At 40.0% G+C, this 21,560-nt stretch overlaps 1 protein-coding gene across 1 annotated transcript; it reads right to left on the reverse strand.

Annotated features, from left to right (window-relative positions):
• Positions 1–474: 474 nt before the first annotated feature.
• entpd3 (ectonucleoside triphosphate diphosphohydrolase 3) lies at positions 475–13,082 on the reverse strand. The gene is made up of 10 exons (XM_030750418.1): positions 12,938–13,082; positions 10,602–10,739; positions 9,354–9,471; positions 9,090–9,249; positions 5,924–6,083; positions 5,557–5,784; positions 4,659–4,922; positions 4,462–4,572; positions 2,902–3,039; positions 475–2,088 (listed from the first exon to the last, which is right to left on the reverse strand). Exons 2-10 carry the CDS (start codon positions 10,734–10,736, stop codon positions 1,900–1,902), a joined length of 1,503 nt encoding a protein of 500 aa, XP_030606278.1. The 5' UTR covers positions 10,737–10,739; positions 12,938–13,082; the 3' UTR covers positions 475–1,899.
• Positions 13,083–21,560: the final 8,478 nt, after the last annotated feature.

Below are 21,560 nucleotides of genomic sequence, written 5' to 3' on the forward strand. Positions count from 1 at the left end.
TTGCTATCAGAGCATAATTAATTCTCTCATGCAGTTTTCTTAAACTACTCCATTAATTCAACTAAATGAACCACTTGTGTATGACTATGAGAATACTCTGCTCAGAAAGAAAACCTTCCCAGTATTTTAACTCAAGGTAAGTATATGAATATGATGCATTTAGCTTAAAAGTAAGAAAAAATGCTGCAGCACAAAATTTTGTGATTACCCCAAACCACTTTATAATAAACTACAGTATATTGCCAAAAGTATTTACTCATTCATATAAATCATTGAATTCAGGTGTTCCAATCACTTCCATAGCCACAGGTGTATAAACCAAGCACCTACAGTAGGCATGCAGACTGCTTCTACAAACATTTGTGAAAGAACGGGTCGCTCTCAGGAGCGCAATGAACTCCAGCGTGGTACCGTGATAGGATGTCACCTGCGCAACAAGTCCAGTCATGAAATTTCCTCGCTACTAATTAAGACCTCCAAACTTCATGTGGCCTTCAGATTAGCTCAAGAACAGTGTGTAGAGAACTTCATGGAATGGGTTTCCATGGCTGAGCAGCTGCATCCAAGCCTTACATTAGTGCAGTGGTATAAAGCCTGCCACCACTGGACTCTAGAGCAGTGGAGACGTGTTCTCTGTAGTGATGAATCATGCTTCTCCATCTGAATATTTGTTGGATGGATTATGATGTGGGGTTGCTTTTCAGGAGTTGGGCTTGGCCCCTTAGTTCCAGTGAAAGGAACTCTTAATGCTTCAGGATACTAAGACATTGTGGACCATTTCATGCTCCAAACTTCGTGGGAACAGTTTGAGGATGGCCCCTTCCTGTTCCAACATGACTGCACACCAGTGCAAAAATCAAGGACCATAAAGCTGTGGATGAGAGAGTTTGGTGTGGAAGAATTTGAGGGGCCTACACAGAGTCCTGACCACAACCTGATAGAACACCTTTGGGATGAATTAGAGTGGAGACTGTGAGCCAGGCCTTCTCATCCATCATCAGTGTCTGACCTCACAAATCTGTTTCTGGAGGAATGTCAAAGGTTCCCATAAACACACTCCTAAATCTTGTGGAAAGCCTTCCCAGAAGAGTTGAAGCTGTTATGTGTTATATGCTGTTACAGTATGTCCCTCAAGTTCATATATGTGGAAAAGCAGATGAGCGAATACTTTTGGCAATATAGTGTATATTGAACTTTATGATTTCATATACTTGATTTGAAAATCATAAGACAATGGCATTATTTTTTTGGGAGGAAGTTTGGGAGGAAGTTTTAATTCAAACTATTGTTTACACTCTTTAAACCTTACACTCTGTTTATAAGGTTTTTGCCACAATCATACACAATATAAAACATAATATTGAAGCTACAGCAAAATACAACCATTTGCTAAGTAAAGCAGAAGTATCTAGTGCAGTCACATGTATAATACAGGAAGAGAAACATAGTAACTCGTGCTCCAGTCTAAAGTGAGCACGCACATGAATGCAAGAATGAGCACATGGATGCTCTTATATTTTTGTGCCATTTTAACCATTTAGGCAAACACTATCACTATTTTACTAAACACGGTCAACTAAATAAAAAACAAACAGTACTTCGTCATTTTTGTAAGATTCCCTGAGGTAGAGAACGAATAGGGGTTTAAAAACTTTTCAGGGCTGCTTTTGCATCTTTTGTCTGAAACTAAAACACTCAACGGTGATTTTGAAGCTCTTCAGGTTTTTTTTTTTTTTTTTCTTTAAACTAAAAGGAAGTTAATGTCTCAACCTGAAAAATAGCACATTGGATTAACGTCCCATACAGGCGTCCTGGCACATGCAGCTGTGGGATTCTCCAGCCTCTTACAGAATTACAGCTGTTCCCGAGGCTTTCAGTGGGAGGTGATTCCCTCTATACTCAGTAGCAGGTGCGAATGATGATGATGAAAACTAAGACAACAGTTGTAATTATTAGCGCTGAAAACAGAAAGATGAGGCCGGCAAAGACAGCGTTGCTCATGGGGAGGATTGTTTTCACTTCAGACGGGATCATGTTGGACATACTCAGCATGTAGCCCAAACTCCAGCCTATACTGGTTTTCTTTACCTACAGGAAAAAAAAAAGACGCAATTTGAAGGATTTACATTTTTAAAAGGCACATGCTCCGAGCACACCAATGCATCCCTGCGCATGTCAGGGGAATGAAAATCATGAAATTATATAATTACAACTCTAGGGCGAAAGATGAGTCATAGCACCCAAAGAAAATCCCCGTTTGTCTTGTATCTCCCTTTATGAGGACCTACCAACCACCAGATGCCCAGACATCCCAAAGGTTCTAACAGCAAACAGAGCACACTAACTCTCTTGTTTGAAATTGGGAGAATTGCCAGCTTTTGAGAAACAGTCTTGTCTTGAGCCTAAAAGGCCGAAGGCTCTTTTGCAATGTGGAAACACTGGCTGTAATGTGACTTTTTAAGAGCTACTATCTTTCTTTATGAATCACGAGTAATGTACTGAGTGTCAAAGACCAGGAATTCCCTTCTGCTGAGGGAGTTCCTTTGTGACAAATGAATTGCATGCCTTCATCTCTGGCTTTAGCTTTTTCATTGCAGATGATTATTATGACATTCATCTTAGTTTCAAGTGGGTGGCCTCATTCACATGTATGGATGCTGAAGACCCTTTAATGGCTTTCTGTACGTGCACATGGAAAGCTGTTGACAGCTCATGCAAAATAACTCATCAAATTAGTAAATCCTCATAGTTGTATTCTTATTCTTCTTGAAATATAAAGTCATGCATGAAGTTTGGACAGTCGGACTATTGTAATGTAATGTGCTGGCTTTATTGAAGGCAGTAGTGAAATTTGTATTGCAAATAAAATGATGGGGTCCTATGTGTTGTCAGTTAACCTACCTCTTTTTCAAAGTTAATGCTTTTCCAGGTTTCTCTGTCAAACTTGTATCCATCTGCCAGCAAAGTGAAAACATAATGCGCTGCATAGCAGAAGGTCCTGAGGTATTTATCACTGAGCCAATACTTCTGTTTCTGGAGCTGAAAGAAGGTGAAACAAAGAGCAGAGTTTAGCCTGCGATTATAATCATCCAAATTAATTGTGTTAATTTCAACTGAATCCTTACAGAAATAACAATGTTTTAATCAAGATCAAGAAAACATTGTGTGATGAAGTCTGACAACAGTTTATTTCATCAGCTTCATCCATCCAGGAGTAACATTTTTGCTGCACAGCTGCATTCTACAGCTGTGGTTGGCAAAGGCTTGTGTCTATAAATCACTGTTCTGGCCTAACATTGCCAAGTAACTTAACTGATAGTTGTGAAATAACTGATGTATCAGACACTCACGGGCCACTGTTCACCTACTCGTTATCACTAATATCTAATCAATCCCACAACAGCAGCTCAATGCACTTAGGCATGTACTGTAGACATGCTCAACACAACCTGCTGAAGTTCAAACTGGCCAACAGAATGGGGCGACTTTGACTGTGGTTGTTGGTGTCAGGCGGGTCTGTGCATTTCACAAACCGCTGATCTCCACAACAGTCTCTACGGTTTACAGAGAATGGTCTGAAAAACAGAGCAGCAGTTCTCTGGGTGAAAATGTCTTGTTGATTTCAGAGGTCAGAGAAGAATGAGCAGACTGCTTAGAGTTCATAGGAACATTTGTGGCATGGTTGTTGATGCCAGACAACCGTCGTACACAGGAAAGCATTTCTGGAAGCCCAACATTTCAAACCTTGAAGGGGCCAGAGCAGCAGAAACCCACTCCGAGAGCCACTCCTGTCAGCTGAGAACAGGAAACTGAGGCTACAGTTTGCACAGGCTCACTAACATTGGACAAGAGAAGACTGGAAAAATGTTGCCTGGTCTGATGTGCCTGGATTTCTGCTGAGACATTCAGATGGTAGGGTCAGAATTTGGAGTAAACAACACCAAAGCATTGATCCATCGGTATCAACTGCTCAATGGCTCAGTGGTGTGGGGGATATTTTCTTGGCACACTTTGGGCCTCTTAACTGAGCATCATTTAGTTTGTTGAATAAAATGAATGAGTGGGTGTGTCCAACAACAAAAAAAATTGGGAGCACTGCAGTGTGCCCCATCCTTGCTTTAAAAAACAAAAGAAGACACCCGGGTGGCTTAGTGATGAAGCCGGCGACCCACATATATATGCTGTGTTGCAGTGCAGGCGGCACAGGTTTGAGTCCCAGCCTGTTGCCAATTTGCCTGCGTATCTTTCCCCCATTTCCTGTCTCTTTACTGCTGATAAAAGCTGCTGTGGCCAAAAAAGAAGAAGAAGAAAAAATCACCTCAATCATTGTCAGAGCTGGTGATTAGTTGTTCTTTGATCCCACGTACATATTCACTCCTTTCTCCCCTCTTTCCTAAAGGAACACTATCTCTGTTCCTCCCTACTGTGATGCCTTGTTTTTCTAACTCTATACAAACTTACTGTTGTCCACTTTGTGTGGCAGAAGGTCCTAACTGAGGCGTTGAATTGATCAAAGTCCGTTGTGCCATTCATCAGCAGAGCCTTTGCAGTGTAGAAGAATCCAGCGTATGCCTGGTAGGACCAGCAGAAACACATGCTAGGTTATTTTGCATCTTGATCTATTTGTTTGCACATGTTATATTTGCACAGCATGTTACCATGAAATCTCCAGCAACTGGTGGCTGCTCGACCCCATTGAAGGAGCACTGCGATGAGGAGCAAGTCTTGAAATCAAATATGGATTTCACTACTTTCCCACAGCTGTCTGAGTCAGCAACTCCAAACAAGGTAAACTCTTGACTGGAGTTGTAGTTTTTGGGTTTCTTTGTACATTCTGTGTCATAAATGGATGATGCCTTCAGGGTAATGTTGAAGCCTTCAGGGTAGCAGGGATTTATTATGTTCTGGGGGTTAGATGATTGCTGGAAAAACAAAGGGGGGGTGTCAAAATACTGAAGAGTTGTTGAGATATATATATATATAGAGAGAGAGAGGAACAGAGCACAATTCTAACTTAGATAAGTGGAAGAAAATGGATGGATGGATAATATGTGGATAACATTCACAGACACATTATCTCCATAAATGCTTATTTCTTAAAATCGCACAGTACAGCATACAAATTATGATGTAAATGCAAACTGTAAAGTTAAGATTTCATGCCATCACCTTGCTGCACATTCAGCATATTTCTTGCAGAATTACTCTTGGTTTTAACAATGAAGCTATGAATTACCAGAAACAGTGCATTTCTCCCAGACTAGCTTGACAGCAATCATGGTTCGATCAATATCCTTAATGACATAATGCATCCCTGGATCCTTTGGCTGTTAGCAGCTCAGGGACAGCAGCGTTCACTAATCATTCCACAAATTGGCCATTAATGGATTTTGGCTTGCACATGCATGCAAAGAGGCAGACGTACCCACTGCACTTTAATGGTGACACAGAAACATAGCAAGCTAAGGAAAGAACCGTCACTCTTATAGTACCTTGGGAATATGAGATTCACTGAAACTGCACACACATGCAAAAACAAAGAAAGAAGTCATGTACCTGGACTACTTTGTCCAAAACCCTCTTCTCAGCCTCATTTTTGCCATAGCAGAGGAAACTGTGAGTGTAGACATTGTAAGGATAACCATACAGTTTGACATGCATGTAGTCAGGTCCCTTGAGATCATCCTGGACTGCAAAGGCAATCTGTGTTGATGCTCCACCAAGATCCATGGAACCTACAGTCGTTGCGCCTTCTGGGCGTACGTAAGCGTTCCATATGTTTTTCTGCGAATATAATGAAGAGCAACATACTGTATGAGGAAACATCTAATAGTCATTTTATGATGCTGCAGTCTTTCTAATTTTCACCATCCAAAGGGCAAGAACACCTTGATAGAGCAGACAGACTAAGACTGAATCTTACCTCTACCAAGTTGCCCATTAGGTAGTTGACAGTGACCCAGCCATAAAGCCCTTCTTCCTGCCCAGTGATGATTGAAGCATTTTGAAACATGAAGGGCAGGGAACTCAGGTATTCTCTGAGATCTCCCAGGATATCACTGGCCCGCTGCGCATTTTTTTCACTTAACAGCAAAACAAACAAACAAACAAACAAAAAAATCACAAGACACAAACATTAAAAAATTCAATCACTATCATTACAAAAGCAGATTAATATTTAGGCAAACGCACTTATTTACTGTGTCAGATGCAGAATGTAGATGCGATGATCAGTGTGTGTTAGGGTTTAATCCCGGGATCCGGGATTCCCGGGAAATGCGATCAGAACCATTTCCCGTTTCCCGGGAAACGTTAGACGGGAAACCGGGAAAAAAGTCGCGCGCGTCGATTTGACTTTCAGAAAGAAAGGAAAGCTTCAGAATGTTAAATTTAAGGAAATATTGAGAGAAGGGTTTGTTTAATGCGAAAAGCATTACTCTTCATTTCAGGCACGTTCAGCCTCCGTTTAAGGCTTCAGCCTTCATCTCAAGCGTTTTAATAGAGGTATTACACAGTTGTGCTTTTTTCCTCTTTAATTTGTTGAAATCGTAGGCAATGTGTTTACCCTAAGGTATTTTGTATTATATAATTTTATATTATATATTGTTATATTGCATTATATAGCCTATAAAATATGCCTGCCCTGAACAATAAAGAAATATCTGTTTAACTTCGAGTGTTTCTTTTCCTCGTTTGCAGCCGCTTACTAACAATCATGAATTAGGATACGGGCCTAATGTGTGAAGAAATTATCATGAAATAGATTGCTTTAACATATTTCGCTTTTAAAATGGAGTTGAGTAAAATGTATATTTTTTAGGCTATAAGGATTGGCCAGTTTTTCAAAAGACGATTCACAGCGAACCTACTTTAACCCTCAGACACGGTGTTATAAATTTGTTGTTGCCAGAATGGCAATGACCAAGTCGTAGTGCATTACTCAAGGCCCTGTGTTATGCCATATTATAGTGTAGTACCGTAGTTAACTTTTCAATGACTATTACAGCGTTCCACTGGTGGAGATATAGCGCAACAGATGTCGCCACAACAGCGTGGCTGAGCCATTATCAGTGCTGTGGAGATGAACCGTATTGTTTTGCACCAGCAGTTGTAAAATATCTTGGTATAATTCCATGTACAATGGAGGAATATTCGAATTATATTTGTTAAGGGAGTGTTGAGGAACGATACAACACCGCATAGCTCGAGCACTCGAATGTCGAGATGTAGGTTTTATTGCGTTAATCAAGCCGACGTTGCCCCCTACTGGGCATAACAGGACATAGCTGGAAAGCTACCTCTACAATATCACAATAGGTTAAGGCCGACACAGGCTACAGAAGGCCTAATTAAAATAAATAAATAAATAAACTTTTTCCCGGGATTCCCGGGAAATGGCTCGTCATTTCCCGGGATTTGATTCATGTCATTTTCGGGAAAAATATTAAACCCTAGTGTGTGTGTGTGTGTGTGTGTGCGCGTGCGCGTGCGCGCGCGCATATACTGATGCAACTCTGTCACTTCTTGAAACTTAACAAGTAACGCAGAGTTCACACAAAGCTGGGGAATTTTTTTAAACACTGCTTAGAGCTGCGGCCATGTTTAGCCAGTACAGGATGTAGAATTGAACTGAAATTTATTTACCAAAAACCAAAATGCAAAAGCAGCGTTGGAATAAATAAGTACATCCCACAATTCAATAGCTTGTTGAAACACATTTAGCAGCAATGACTTCTTTACAGCGTTGCTTCCGTTCATTGAGGTTTGCAGGCAGTCATTTGTTCAGTCCTGCAAGGCCATTGCAGCAGCTTGATTCTTTGATTTTTCTGCCATTCTCTTGTAGATTTGTTGCTGTGCTTGGGATCACTGTCCTGTTGCATGACCCAAGCTTTAGCTGTCAGATAAACTGTCTCACATTTGACTCTAGAATCCTTTGGTATACAGAGGAGTTCATGATCGATTCAATGACTGAAAGGTTCCCATGTCTTGCAGCTGCAAAACAAGTGCAAATCATCACCCCTCCGCCCCTGTGCTTGACAGTTATGACAGATACGCTGTGTTTATTTTTTGTCAAATGTGCATTACAGCAAACATCTTCACTTTGGTCTCGTCTGTCCAAAGGATATTTTTCCAGAAGTCTTGTGTTTTGTTCATATGCAACTTTGCAAACCTAAGCCATGTTCTTTTTAGAGAGAAGAGGCTTTCTTGTGGCAACCCATCCAAACAAGCCATGCATGTTCAGTCTTTTTCTAATTTTGCTGTCATGAACTTTTAACATGCTAACCAAGGCCCATAGAGTCTGAGATGTAGCTCTTGTTTTGCAGTTTCTCTCAGCACTGCACAGTCTGACCTTAGGGTGAATTTTCTGGGACGTCCACTCCTGGGAAGATTGGTAACTGTGCTGAATGTTTCAAATAATCTTTCTCACTGTAGAATGATGGACACATCATTGGACTCCAAACAGCCTCAGGTTACTTGTATTTCTGGTCATGTTTTAAGTGGAAGGTCACTTAGAGGGCTCATCCTTCACAAATGCCAATGATCTAGCTTGCAATTTTAAAGACACTGATACAAATTTAATGTATTCTTCTGTTGCTGTTACGCCTCTTTCTTCCACACATTTTATAAAATATGTCTCAGTAGTTCTTCTGAAAATTTTCTGATAGAGACATAGTGATCGCATTCCCCCTCCTCTTGCCTTGATGGGCAACTCACCAGTTTGGACCAGTAAAATACCACAGCCACCCATGATTGTTCAACCAGTCTCCATTTTTTATTTTTTTTTAAATATAGTTTTAAGAATTTATTGATTATAATTAGGTCTTGCAATTCTTTAGTCATCGACTGATTGTTCTGTCCATAAAAGGCAGAGAAATAAAAAAAGACAAATAATGCAATAATAATAATAATAATAATAATAATAATAATCAAAGTGGAAACAAACTAATAAACTAACACCTGTGAATTGTGGACATTTTTTATTTTTCTCTTTTTTTTTCAGTTCCCTGCAAATCAGCAAATTAGGGTCACGTTACTCTAGTCTGTCGTTTCACACTTCAATATAATACAGGTAACGTGAAGCTTCTTACTGTAGTAGTCTCATTCCAGCTGTGGCTCCGAGAAAGAGACGCGTAGTGCTGCGTTTTTCTGGAGGAATGCTTCTGGTGACACTGTCCATGCATTTCTTGAATCCAACCCATGTTTTTTTATCTTTCTCGCGGTCAACCTTCATCTCAGAGATAGCAACACCTGAGGGCACAAACCAAAGCTAAAATTATATTCTTGTGCGTGCGTGCGTGTGTGTGGTCTCTAAGCAGGATGTACTCTCTTCATTATATGTGACAATGACTCACCCTCAACTTTACAGTTTAATGTCTCAGTCACTATTCCTGTTTCATTCTTCTTCTCTCCTGGCCATTCATACAGGTACACGTTGGAGCGAGATGAACCAGAGTCTATCACAATGCCATACTAAAAGGAAGAAGAAAAGAAAAAAGCAATTATTACAGAAACATTTTTCATTCAATCTACCAAATTGCACCTTTTTTTCTGTGCATTAACCTCAGAGTAGCTGCTGTGATGTTCTTTAAGCCTCTGTGTGAAAGATATAGTGGATAATAGTAGTAAACACTTATTATCTATAGCAGAAAACTTACATACTACAGTATGTGTATGCATGTTGTAATCATATAAAGGAAGGCCAACAAGAGTGAGGCCATTGAGAAAGTGCAAAACCACTGAAACTTTGACAGGCTCCCATTCGAAACACAAAGCTTTACTGCGCCTTGAGGTGATTTGGTGCTATATAATTAAAGCTGAATTGAATTGAATTGAAAAAGCATGAACTTTTCTTATGAACTTATGAAGTCTTTTACGCAAGTAATTAAGCCACTAGTTAAAATCACTTCGTTTGATCAGAGCGGTGTCTCCAGTCAAGTATCGAGGTTATAACCACTACCTTCCAAATTTCATGTTACAAAGCCTAAGGTGGTGATGACCAAAAGGCAAATGCTTCAATAACAGTACATAAATCATTATGGGATGTCTATTTAAAATCCTACATCCAACTCTTTTATACAGTCTATGGTTGTATGTTTGAGCTCCTCTGTAGAAATTTCCAATATTTATTGGCGAAGTTTGATAGTTGTCTAAATTTGCAATTTATTTATTTATTTTTTGATATACACCAATCAGCTCAGTGTGCGTGTCTCCTCTGCTCCACGTGGCAGACACACAAGCAGAATAGACACACACACAATGAAAGAATGCAGACAAACAGCAGCTGAGACTCTCATCACGATGAAGTTTTTCCTCTTTTCCTCATTTTTTGGCTCCTGTACACAAATTTCCCAGTTCCGCATGAAAGGAGAAGGGAAAGTGACAATGTGGCCAGCATACCTGTTTGTTTTGAATACCATACATAGTATATTTAAAGGTTAAATGTGTTTCATCAGGACCACCACTCATCAACAAGGAACCCCCACATCTCTAGCCTGGGTAATGTCTGCAGTATTTGTTTGTATTTTTACAACCAATGTGTAACAACATGCATATTTAAATTTGCATCAATGGGTATTGTGCTGTTGCACGTATGTGTTCACCTCTTTGGTGTATTCTGAAAGCTTCCAAGTGTCCTGGACGACAGCAACAGCAATAAGGGCAGCGATACTGGCAAAGAGGAGGAGCATCACTCCTGCTATCCGACACTTGTAACCCATTTTGTGTTTGGAAGCCATTTCCTGTTGGCAAGAAGTACAGTTTCACTAAAAGCATCTTAGCCTGATGGCATGTGAAGATGTTTAAAAAAGTAATGATGAGTGGTAACAGTGACCTTTAAGCTGAAAAAACGCTTGCAGTACATTTCTAAACTGAGCAATGTCACCCAGATGCTTAAATAACACCGAATCAGAGGGAAGAACGCCCTGAAGATGGATAATGTCCATCATTCCAGCTTCTCTGATGAATGAAATGTAACACAATCCAGCACAAAAAAGAAAAAAAAAGTATTTTTCTGTTATATTAAACAACAATATGGCTGCAATTATAAGTCGCGTGCAAACATTAACAATGAAACGTGAAACACAGCATTTTTCTATGAGCATAAACACACATTGAACCATTTAAACAACTGCTATAAAGGTTGTGCAATATATGACAGTAATATATTTAACACTTCGCCAGGACTGACTAAAGAAAAGCGTGCTTTTCTTCATGAAACACCAAATAGCACATAATAACGTGTGAAAGATACATATATTACACAACCATCCAATCATCCATTGTTTAAATTTGCTGAAACTGCCACATCATACTATTCTGCCCCTGCGTGATGGCCACATGTGATTGCATCACTGTTATTACAACCATTTGTCAGCACATGGCCATTAGGTAGTGTCGTCTTAGTGCTGTCAAAACTGTCTTCACCAGACTGACAGTGGATTAAGCAGAACCCTCATTCTATGTCGCTCCCACTTATTGTCTATTTAAGCTTTATAAATCTGAAAAAAACAGCGTTTATCAACGGCAAAAGAAATGTTTGTTACATATACAGGTAGCTGTATTTAAAGTTGCCACAGCAACTTCTGCAGAAACAAGCAAGCCAAAGCTGTTTGGCAAGGTCTGATTTATGCTGCTTAACAATAACACAGCCATGTGTGCAATCCATGACTTTCTAGGTTTTTACATTTGGGTGTCTTTACTTTATAACTATGTACATGTTCCTTGGCTTTTACCACCACATACCAAAGAGATGCAAGTCAAGTGTCAGCCAGCACGGCATGAGAAATAGTAACAGTAACTGTTTGTGTTGTGTTGTGTTCTATTATCTTACCAAGACGAAGTCAGAACATGTTCTTACACACAGAGCGGCTCACAATGAAATCAAACGTGAGGACGCACGAGGTACTGTGTCTGAGGATAAATGCAAAACTAGCCATAAGACTAATATATTCTCTAAAGTAATGATATCTATATGTAACCACTTATAGATAAGGAATGATATGTCTGTTGAGCACATTGTAACATGAGTTCATACATCTCTAGCTTTACTGGCTACCACTGTAATAGTCCAGGCTTAAAAACTAATAATCAGATTTTTCACTGTGCTTAAGGTCTGTTAACATGTTTAACAGGAACACGTCTTCCCTGTAAAGCAACTTTTGCTTTCATTTTTTTTTTTCGTTGCTTTCTCGCCTTTGTTTTCTTTTTTGTTTTTTTGTTTGTTTTTGGCACACACACAGTTGGTTTTTGTTGTTGTTGTTGTTGTTGCATTTCAAATTTGCTGGATCTAATGTGTCACACAGTGGAGAAACAGCAAGAACAAGCATACAGTGGGATTACTTAAACTTTGGTAAGTTGTTTATTTCAATCGTGCCACCTTTTGTGGTTTGTAATACAAAAACATACATTTGCGAAGCTTAATTGCAGTATTATTAAAAAATCCTCCTGGGTGTAAATACATGATTTGTATAGGATGTTCAGTTTGCGGTTGTTAAACCTCTACATGAACATGCATATTAAAACCACCTCTGCTCTCCAAACCTTTGTGCAGAATATCAACAAAATCCAGAATGTAAAACTTCTGGTTCTGCAGTCTGCATGGATTTCAGAAAGGTGAGTTAAGAAGTCACATTGATTGTGACAACACCCATTTTTTAAAAATATGCCATGTGCCTCTGGGAGTCACATAACTTTTTCTTTATACAGGCTTTCTCCGCTGCTTGTAAGGACAGGTTCTCATAGAGAGGAGAGGTGGCGAGAGAGTGCACATGGCTCACCACATTCGCGCACTCTTAACACATTCAGTCGTTCAGTACAGCAGTACACTAAAACCACTGTTTATCAACCCTTTGATACTATATGAGTATCTGTAAAAAAAAATAAATAAATAATAATAATAATAATAAATGCATGTGAGGAAATGTGTTTTGTTTCTTACCTTCTAGAGCCGGTTTGCAGAGCCTCGCTGTAAGAGTGAGATGGTTATGAAGAACGGGTTTGAAAACAGAGGAGGAAATGTGGTTGCGGCAAATAAAGAGAGTGAGAGAGAGAGAGCGTAAGGGAAGTTGTCATGCGTGGGAGATAGCTCAAGACTAACTGGCCCAAAGGAACAGGAGTGCTCGTACCCCAACACAAGTCATAGTGCAGGGAGGAGCAATGTATACAAAACTCCACTTTTCACCACTCCCAGTGCACCAGTGCAACAGAGCAGCAAACCTATAAAACATAGCTGCTTCTTGTCCATTGCCTGTGTCCGGTGATTAAGGACAGATACAAGAATTTGTGAGTATGAACAATGTGAGAGGACTGGGGTGGGCAGCTGGGGAGTTAATTGATGTAATCAATAAGCGAAAGTGCAGTGTGGCTGAGGATCTGCTGTGGAGGTTATTACAAAGTCAGCTGTTATTTAATAGGACTAAATTAAGGGACAGTAGAGGCTATGAAAAGCAAAGGCTTAAGTGCTGTATCAACAATCAAGGATTTGTTGATACCTGCAATATGTAATGCCTGAGTTCTCACAGACAAAACTGTGACTCATTTAAAAACATGAGTCATTCACGTTTCTGACACGGTGCTGTTGTACATATGACAAACTGAGCTTTATTCCAGCATGTTTGTTTTGTTTCCTGGGCAGAAGGTAAAAAAAATAAAAGCATACTTTTACTAATATGACACTAATATGTTAAGAGTTTTGCAGCACTCTTTATGCTAATTATGCTTTATGCATGTGCATCAGTCTGTGCAATATCAGTTAAGGAGTGGGGATGCTGTCAGAATGCATCTGTCTCCATGTCCAGCTTAATGACCAAAACACCAGTTAATCCAGTAAAGCTAAACAATCCAGAAAAAATCAACGCCACTGCGCTCTGCTGCTACTTTACACCTTTGCTATGGCACTCACACATCCATTCGTTAGCTACAATACGTCTTCATCAGTTATCTTATGCTTTATGCTGACAGACAACAAATGGTTCCATTGTAGGAAGTGGTTACCTTCATGTGTCAGGGGGCTTTGAGAAAGCCCCCTGACACATGAGTGCTAGCATCAGAAAACAGATGAAAAATCTGCATCTGATAGCTTTGTTTTATGTTCTGAAGACTACACAGTTTATACACTGCTCCAAAAAAGTAGCACTTTGAAAACCCATCAGATCGCAATGGGAAAAAAAAATCATGCTGGATAAGCTACTGAATTCAAAGATACACACCCAGAAATCAAAGAGAAAAAATTGTGGGGCAGGCTAGTCCATTTTCCTGTCTCTTTTAGATAAATGTATTTATCTAAAAGGGACCGCACATATTGATGATCATCTCAATGTAAATATGCCAGAATTAGCCAGAAGGCTCCTTTTCATCTGTAGTCCCTGGCAGGTCAGACAAAGATAGAAAACAACAACAACAGAAACACCATCAGACAATGTACAACAATATAATCTAGAAAACAAATGCAAACAGCAAAGTCAGGCCTGCAGTTCTTTAGATGTGGAGTTTTTTTGTGACCTTGTGGATGAGTAATTGGAATAATTTTGGTAGGGTGGGAAGGTTCGCCTCTGTTTTCTCCATTTGTGGATACTGGTTCTCACCATTTGTTCACTGGACTCCCAATGCCTTAGAAAGGACTTAAATCTTTCCACACTGGTAACTGTCAGTGACTTTGTCTATTCTTGAAGTACCAGATGGTTGACATCAGAGGTGAAGGAACCCGTCAGGCTGAAGGAGGAGTCCTATTTAGCTTGGTTAGCATGTGGGACTCCAGAGGCAGCAGACAGGTACTGGCAGGCCAAGCAGAGTGCGGCTCTGGCAGTGGCTGACACAAAAACCTGTGTGTGGGACTTCCGGTTGGCCTCAATGTAATTTTAGCAAACTGTCAGATGACTCAGGAGGGGGGAAGCAGTGCTCTATTCATATTGTATATGATGGTAGTGGGATGCTGCTGACATCAACTGAGGATATTGTCAAGTGGTGGAAGGAATACTTTGAGGATCTCCTCAATTCCACTGTCACACCTTCTTTAATGGAACCAGAGTCTGGGAATGACTCGTCTATCACTGGGAACGAGGTCTATGAACGGGTACTGGAGATAAGAGTCCATCCATTAGTCCAATCTCAGATTCAGGAACAATGCGGTTTTCGTGCTGGTCGTGGAACGCTGGACCGGCTCTTTATCCTGTCAAAGCTTCATCTTGGCTTTTTGAAGATCATATCGTTTTTGAAGATGATGTTCGGTTGGTTTTGTCAGGTGGTGGCCTCCAGCTCACACTGGAGCCGTTCATGGCTGAATGTGAAATGACAGCAATGAGAATTAGCACTTCCTGAGGCCATGGTTCTCAGCCAGAACAGGGTGGAGTTCCCACTCTGGGTCTGGGATAAGTTACTTCCTGCATGTGGAGGAGTTCAAGTATCTTGGGGTTTTGTTCACAACTGAGGGGGGAGTGGAGTGTGAGACTGACACATGGACAGGAGCAGTGTCCGCATCACTGTGAACACTGTACCAATCTGTCGTGGTGAAGAGAGAGCTGAGCAAAAAAGCAAAGCTCTTGATTTATTGCTCAATCTATGTTCCTACCCTCATCTATGATCGTGAGTTCTGGGTAGTGACCAAAAGAATGAAGTCGCAGATATAAGCGGGCGGAAATGAGCGTCCTTCGAATGGTGGCAGGACTCTCTCTGGGGTGAGAGGGTGAGGAGCTCAGTCATTCACGAGGGTCTCAGAGTAAAGCTGCTACTCCTCCACATCGCAAGGAGCCACCTGAAGTGGTTTGGGGATCTGACCAGGATGGCTCCTGGGCGCTTCCTAGGTGAGGTGTTTTGCATACCAGGAGGAGGCCCCGGCCTAGACCCAGGATTATTTCTCTTGGCTGGCATGGGAACGACTCAGTGTCACCTCGAATGAGCTGGAAGAGGGGGCCAGGGTGAGGGAAGTCTGGACTTCTCTGCTCAGACTGCTGCCCCCATGACCCAAACCCAGATGAGTATTAGAAAATGGATGGATATTTAAGTGATTTCTTCATTAAACACTGCAGTAATCAGGCCTGGGTGTGGCTAGGGAAACTGAATTCAGCCTTTTTTTACCCCTTAGTAAATCATGGTTTAAAAACTGCATCTTATATTTACTTGGGTTATCTTCGTATAATACTAAAATTTGTTTGATGATCTGATACAGGTAAGTGTGATAAATGTGCAAAATTCTTCAAGATCTAGTCATGAAACTTCTCGGCTGTGTAGTTAACGTCGAAATGAAGACCCAGTTCAAAGATGGGTGTGGTCTAGGAACCCAGTGATGATGTGGTCTCTCTTTTTGTGTAAAGCTCCAGTAAGTGGATTCATTAACATTTTAACATTATCACCGGTTGCTGGACTGTCTAAAAACGAGACACTGGTGGTGTCAGTCAAAGTGAATTACATGTCTGATTCACTGGGCAGTGAATGTATATAAAGTACTTTTGTTGCCTGACGTGAGACCTGAAACCTACTGGTCTGAATTAACCGGAAAAACAGGAAGCTGAAAATTAGATTAACACCGAGAGAGGAAAGAGAAGAAGCCTGTATCTTATGTAAAGATTGCATACTTTCCCACAGAGGTACTACTGTAATACTTCAAGTAAAATGTTGAATAGCACGTTCGTTCCAGCGTTGCTGCTTTGTGCATGGTTTGTACAGGTTCATCCTGCTGCTGCTCCAAGTAAAAGTCCTGCAACGGTAATGCAGGGCAGATGTAACACAGGCTAATTGAATTTGCTTTAAACACGTCTTCTCTAATGCAGAGGAAAGCATAAATGATGATACAAAGGAAAAATTCACAACCTTCTTAGAAATAATCTCTGCATGTTTTATTTCACCATAAGAAAATCCTGAATTTCTAAAAAAAAAACAAAAAAAAAACAAAGGCTCTATTGCTGCTTCATACTTAAGATTAAACTGAACTACAGCAGTCTATAAAAACTATGTGCAAGTTCCATCACCCTCAGATCATTAACAATTATGCATTAATACTGTTAACAGCCTACTGAGATTTGTAGAGTCGCCAGGAGAAATTCTCACTAATTGTCCGTGTCTCTTACAGTGCTTTTAAAATACACTGAACACCCCCATGAATCTCTACCGCAGGCCACAGGGCAGCACAGAGATTGGTTTAGAAACTCTTAATGCATTATCGATAAATTAGGCTGACAGACACACACTTACATGCATACGCTGTACATAATGACAGCATTATGCGGTGTCAAATTAGCAGATAATTACACCTCAAACCTCTAATGTATGGGTTACTAATGTGTAGGAAGCTGGTCCACTTTAGACCCGGCTGCCTCCATTTCCCTTCACACACAGCTCCTCCCATTTCATCTCCCCATCTATATCTAACTAACTCAAAAGGGCTGACTCTCAGAGGGAGCCACTGTATGAAACTCTATTTATGGCAACTACATAATATACGACACTCATTTCCACATTTTTTTTTTTTTTTTTGACAGAAAGTTGTACCCAGGCAAGCCCGAAACGAACCCATATCTCAAAAGCGAAGTTAAAGCTGTGTAACACTCAGCACGCTGCAATTGAATTATCAAAAAGGAAAGTCTTGCCCTGGTAGAATCACAGACATCAGTGTTAACAGCAGTCAGTGCACGTTTCAACATGAGGCAAATATGTTGGCCATGTAATGGGATCTCTGTGGCCTGAAACGCATTGTGATTTCAGATTCAGTTATGCGCTGATGGCTACTACATTATAATGTTTTCCCATCTGATCCCTCCCAAGTGAAAAAGCATCTTGGGCACGCTTTCAGCAAAAAACCTCAGACAACAGATATTTGAAGGCTGCTGAGTCGAGAGTGAGAAAAGAAATGATGCTGACAGCGTGTGTTGGACTGGACTCGGAACACGATCTGGGCTCAAACACACCTTTTCCACACAGGATTTTAGTTTTCTATTTTTTTCTTTATCTATTTCTATCAGTCCAAATAATTAGACACGGCAATAAAAATGTGTTTTGCTCTGTTTTAGCTCTCTGGATGTTTTGGCTTTACTGTAAAGACTCGTGTTTCTGCACAGTTTAGGGCCAAGGGTTGGCAAGGGCTATTTAATTATAAACTATAATCACTTTATAGTTAAGAATAGATCCTGGAAAAGGAAATGTTTACAGGTCCTTCCCTTCCTGCCTTCATTTGTCTCCCACTTTTGTGATTACCTGCTCTGACCTGGCGTGCTGCACCTGTGAGTCTTCCTTGTGTATTGATAATGCATTTTTTGCCTGTCTTTTGCCGGCTCGCTTTTATTTACGTACCCAGCACTTCAACAATACTGTTCTTGTCTACTGTGCTGGAATTTCCATGTGCCTAACCCTGCTTTGTCATTTGTTTTTGCCTCTGCTTTTTCCTGGTTTTGATAACATTTGGGTTTGACATCAAATAAATCAATATGAGAAAAAAAAAATCAACATCTTGGCTTTAATTTCCAGGTATTCACATTTGGATCTGATAGCACCTTTTGTCTGAACATACCCATTTTTATTGTTAGCAAAAATATTGGAACATGTGACTGACAGGTGCATCCTGTTACATCGATTGCAGTCATCAGGGGCAGGAAGTGGAAGGTTTTAGCCTGGCCTAGTTTGTCTCCAGACTTAGAACATGCATTTTACATGTAAAGAGGAGTCTGAAAGGAGTAACCCTCCGCCCCACGCCAAAAAACCCCAAAACAAAACAAAGAATGGGTGGTTTCGGACAAAAGGTGCTATCTTCTGAACTGTATCAGATCCAGATGTAAATACCTGGAAATAAAAGAAGCTTGATCTTTGGTCCCATTGATTTTTTTTTATGTCAAACTCAAATGTTTTCAGTCTACAGCAACAATAAAGAGATTGGCCTCACTGTTCCAATACTTTTGAAGGGGGGTGTAATTACTGGGTCTCCTGAGCTTTTCAGTCTTGTGTTGTTAGAACACAAATGCTTTTTACATAAAAAAAAAAACAACACACGGTTCTTTCACCATCTCTTAATAGAGACAAAATCCAACAGTTAGCTCTGTTGAATTCATTTCTATGCCCATTCTTTTCTTTCTTTTTTAAATCAACCAATCACACCCTTTGAAAGAATGCATCGTACCCAGCACCTGGCTACGATAAAAGCTTTGGTCCTGTTCTTTCTCCAGGATGCATTAAGAATTTTCCTCAATCGCTCCCAGTCTAGGACTCCTTTCCAGAAATGTCTGGGTTAAGTTAGGAGCTCTGACAGGATTCTCTACCATCCAGAAAACAGAAAAAAATGAGCTCATACAACAAAGAATCTGCAAACATTTTTACTTCCCACTATAAAGGTGCCAAAGCATCACTGAGCAGGCAAAGGTAATAGGCTCCTCTGGCATAAAGATGGCATTAACAGCAAGACACTGGACCACCTAGTTTGTGTTAACCTGGTATGGACCACAAAGGAAGAAATGTCTTTAACAAAATAATTTATGTCAGCTTTCTATTTAACAAAAAAACATTTGTTATCCTGAAAGACATTTTATGTCAGATCAGTGACGTCACTACCCCCCTCTTTCTCTATCTCTCTGGCACACCTACAAACAAGCACGCTAACCTTTCCTAAGGTGCTTCAAGATAAGAAGCAAACTACGTGCAATCATAAATCAGCACATTCATGCAGTGACTTGACTCAAGTTTCCCTTAAAGGTTTGTGTGGTTGTTATTCGTGATTTCAGCGTTAAAATGTTACTGAATTCAAATGAAGAGCTTTCTTTGAAACTTTTAATAGAGATTTGATAGCATGTGAGTCCCTGAGATAAGTTTTCACATTGTAGTGATTTTTCTACCCGTGGCCACTTGAGATCTGTACGATCAAAAGTCATGTGCATGTTATTGCTGACTTGTGGAAAAGAAGACTTTTAAGAAAACGTCTCAATAATATGGTAGGGTCTTTACCTGCAATTCTAAAGCACATTGAGTCAACAGTTGTTGTGATTTCGCACCATATGAATTAAAATTGAATTGAATTGAATTGAAAATATTTAAATAACATACTCACTGCCATGACCAAATCAAGTGAGTCGTTTTCTATGGTTATGTAAAGGAGCCATACAAACATCTATTGCTGGAAAAATTTGTTGCAGTTTCTGTGTTTCTCTGTAATTCTTCAAGGCAGGAGACTTTAAGGTAAGCATAATTTAAAGATGTTATTGTATAAGCTGGAATAGGCTCCATCCTTCCTGCGACCCTGAAAAGGATACGCAGAAGAAGAAGATGGATGGATCAGTGACTACTGTGTAGCTGTTAGTTGCTATAAATTGTGATTGGTGTGTTTACTGGCACCCCCTTGTGGACGAACTGCAAAATGCAAGCCCAGAAACATTTATCATGCATGAAAACAGGTTTGTGTTTGTTACACACCTGCACACTGAGGGGGAACAGCAATACTGCCATCATCAAACTGCATGTAAAATCACCAACAGTGATTAAAAAAAAAAAAACAACCAGTAAAATAATTACTTGCATCAACCCCCTCCTCCGCAAGTGCTCAAATAAATGTTTAATTATTATTGTAAGACCTTTAGTGATTCTAAAAGCATCTGAAGATTGAGACAATCACTCAGAGAAGTCAACAGCTGTGATAATATAAAAGCACCCTTCAAAGGATAATGAAGAAGCAGAACATATGCAGGTTTTGCTGTTATCGCAGTCATACAGGATTTGAAGCCTCATTTGATTCAGCTGCTTTTTCCTTCTTCAAGATTTAAGATTATCACTTCATTATCACACAGTAATGTTCTCTTAAATGATATTGCCTTTGGAAATCAGAACTTAACTAACATTTTCTATTGAATGGACACAGTGAAAACAAATAAAAATGCAGATTATGTAAAAAAAAAAAAAAAAAAATTGTTCACTGGAGACAAAAACATTTTCTCCCAATGAAAATCCACAAACATTTAAAAAATATCCATTTGAAAAAATCCCTAAATGCATCTTTTGTTTTATCCCCACTGTGTGCATTTAAGCGTTTAAGAGCTGACATCTCCCTCAAGTCAAGCGAGTGCTTGTGAAGCACATATTTTATTCATACTGTCGATACAGGTGAAATTCTCCAGCGTAAGCACTTGAACTGAGACCTCTCAAGCAGTAGTGTTATGTCTCACATGTCCTATTATCATGTTTTACAGGTTAATCTGAACAGACAGACCATGTGGCCCTTTTCCCCCTTTAAATTTTCCAAGAAGTATCATTTTAAAGAGAAAACTTCCTCTACAACTGTTGTTGTATCACAGTTGCCTGTAGAATGATCTAAATGTATAGTTTTGCTGCAAGCAAATGAGCTGGCCAGTAATGCTGAAGGGACTAAGAATTAACATCTAATACTCATCTGTATTTAAGGCCAGCCTTTGTCTCCAGGGATTAAGATGCTCAGAGGAGGCTGATTTGCAAGCACTGCTGTTTGCTTATGTGTGCACGCACGTGTGTGTTTATTGTTTTTAATTGTGTACATCTCTGCTGAGAGACAACATGGAAATATGAAGCTGTAGCTTTTTACTGCTCTTCAGTAATATAGTGAAACAAACCCACTGACTGTG

Source organism: Archocentrus centrarchus, chromosome 16 (assembly GCF_007364275.1).
Source record: "Archocentrus centrarchus isolate MPI-CPG fArcCen1 chromosome 16, fArcCen1, whole genome shotgun sequence".
NCBI lineage: Eukaryota > Metazoa > Chordata > Actinopteri > Cichliformes > Cichlidae > Archocentrus > Archocentrus centrarchus.

Excerpts from the sequence above, each read along its gene's own strand:
- entpd3 (XM_030750418.1), bottom strand. The coding sequence starts at position 10,736 with ATGGCTTCCAAACACAAAATGGGTTACAAGTGTCGGATAGCAGGAGTG. Across the intron at positions 5,785-5,923 it reads TAATGGGCAACTTGGTAGAG|AAAAACATATGGAACGCTTA; the intron begins GTAAGATTCAGT and ends TTATATTCGCAG. Across the intron at positions 2,089-2,901 it reads GCATTAACTTTGAAAAAGAG|GTAAAGAAAACCAGTATAGG; the intron begins GTAGGTTAACTG and ends TTTTTCCTGTAG.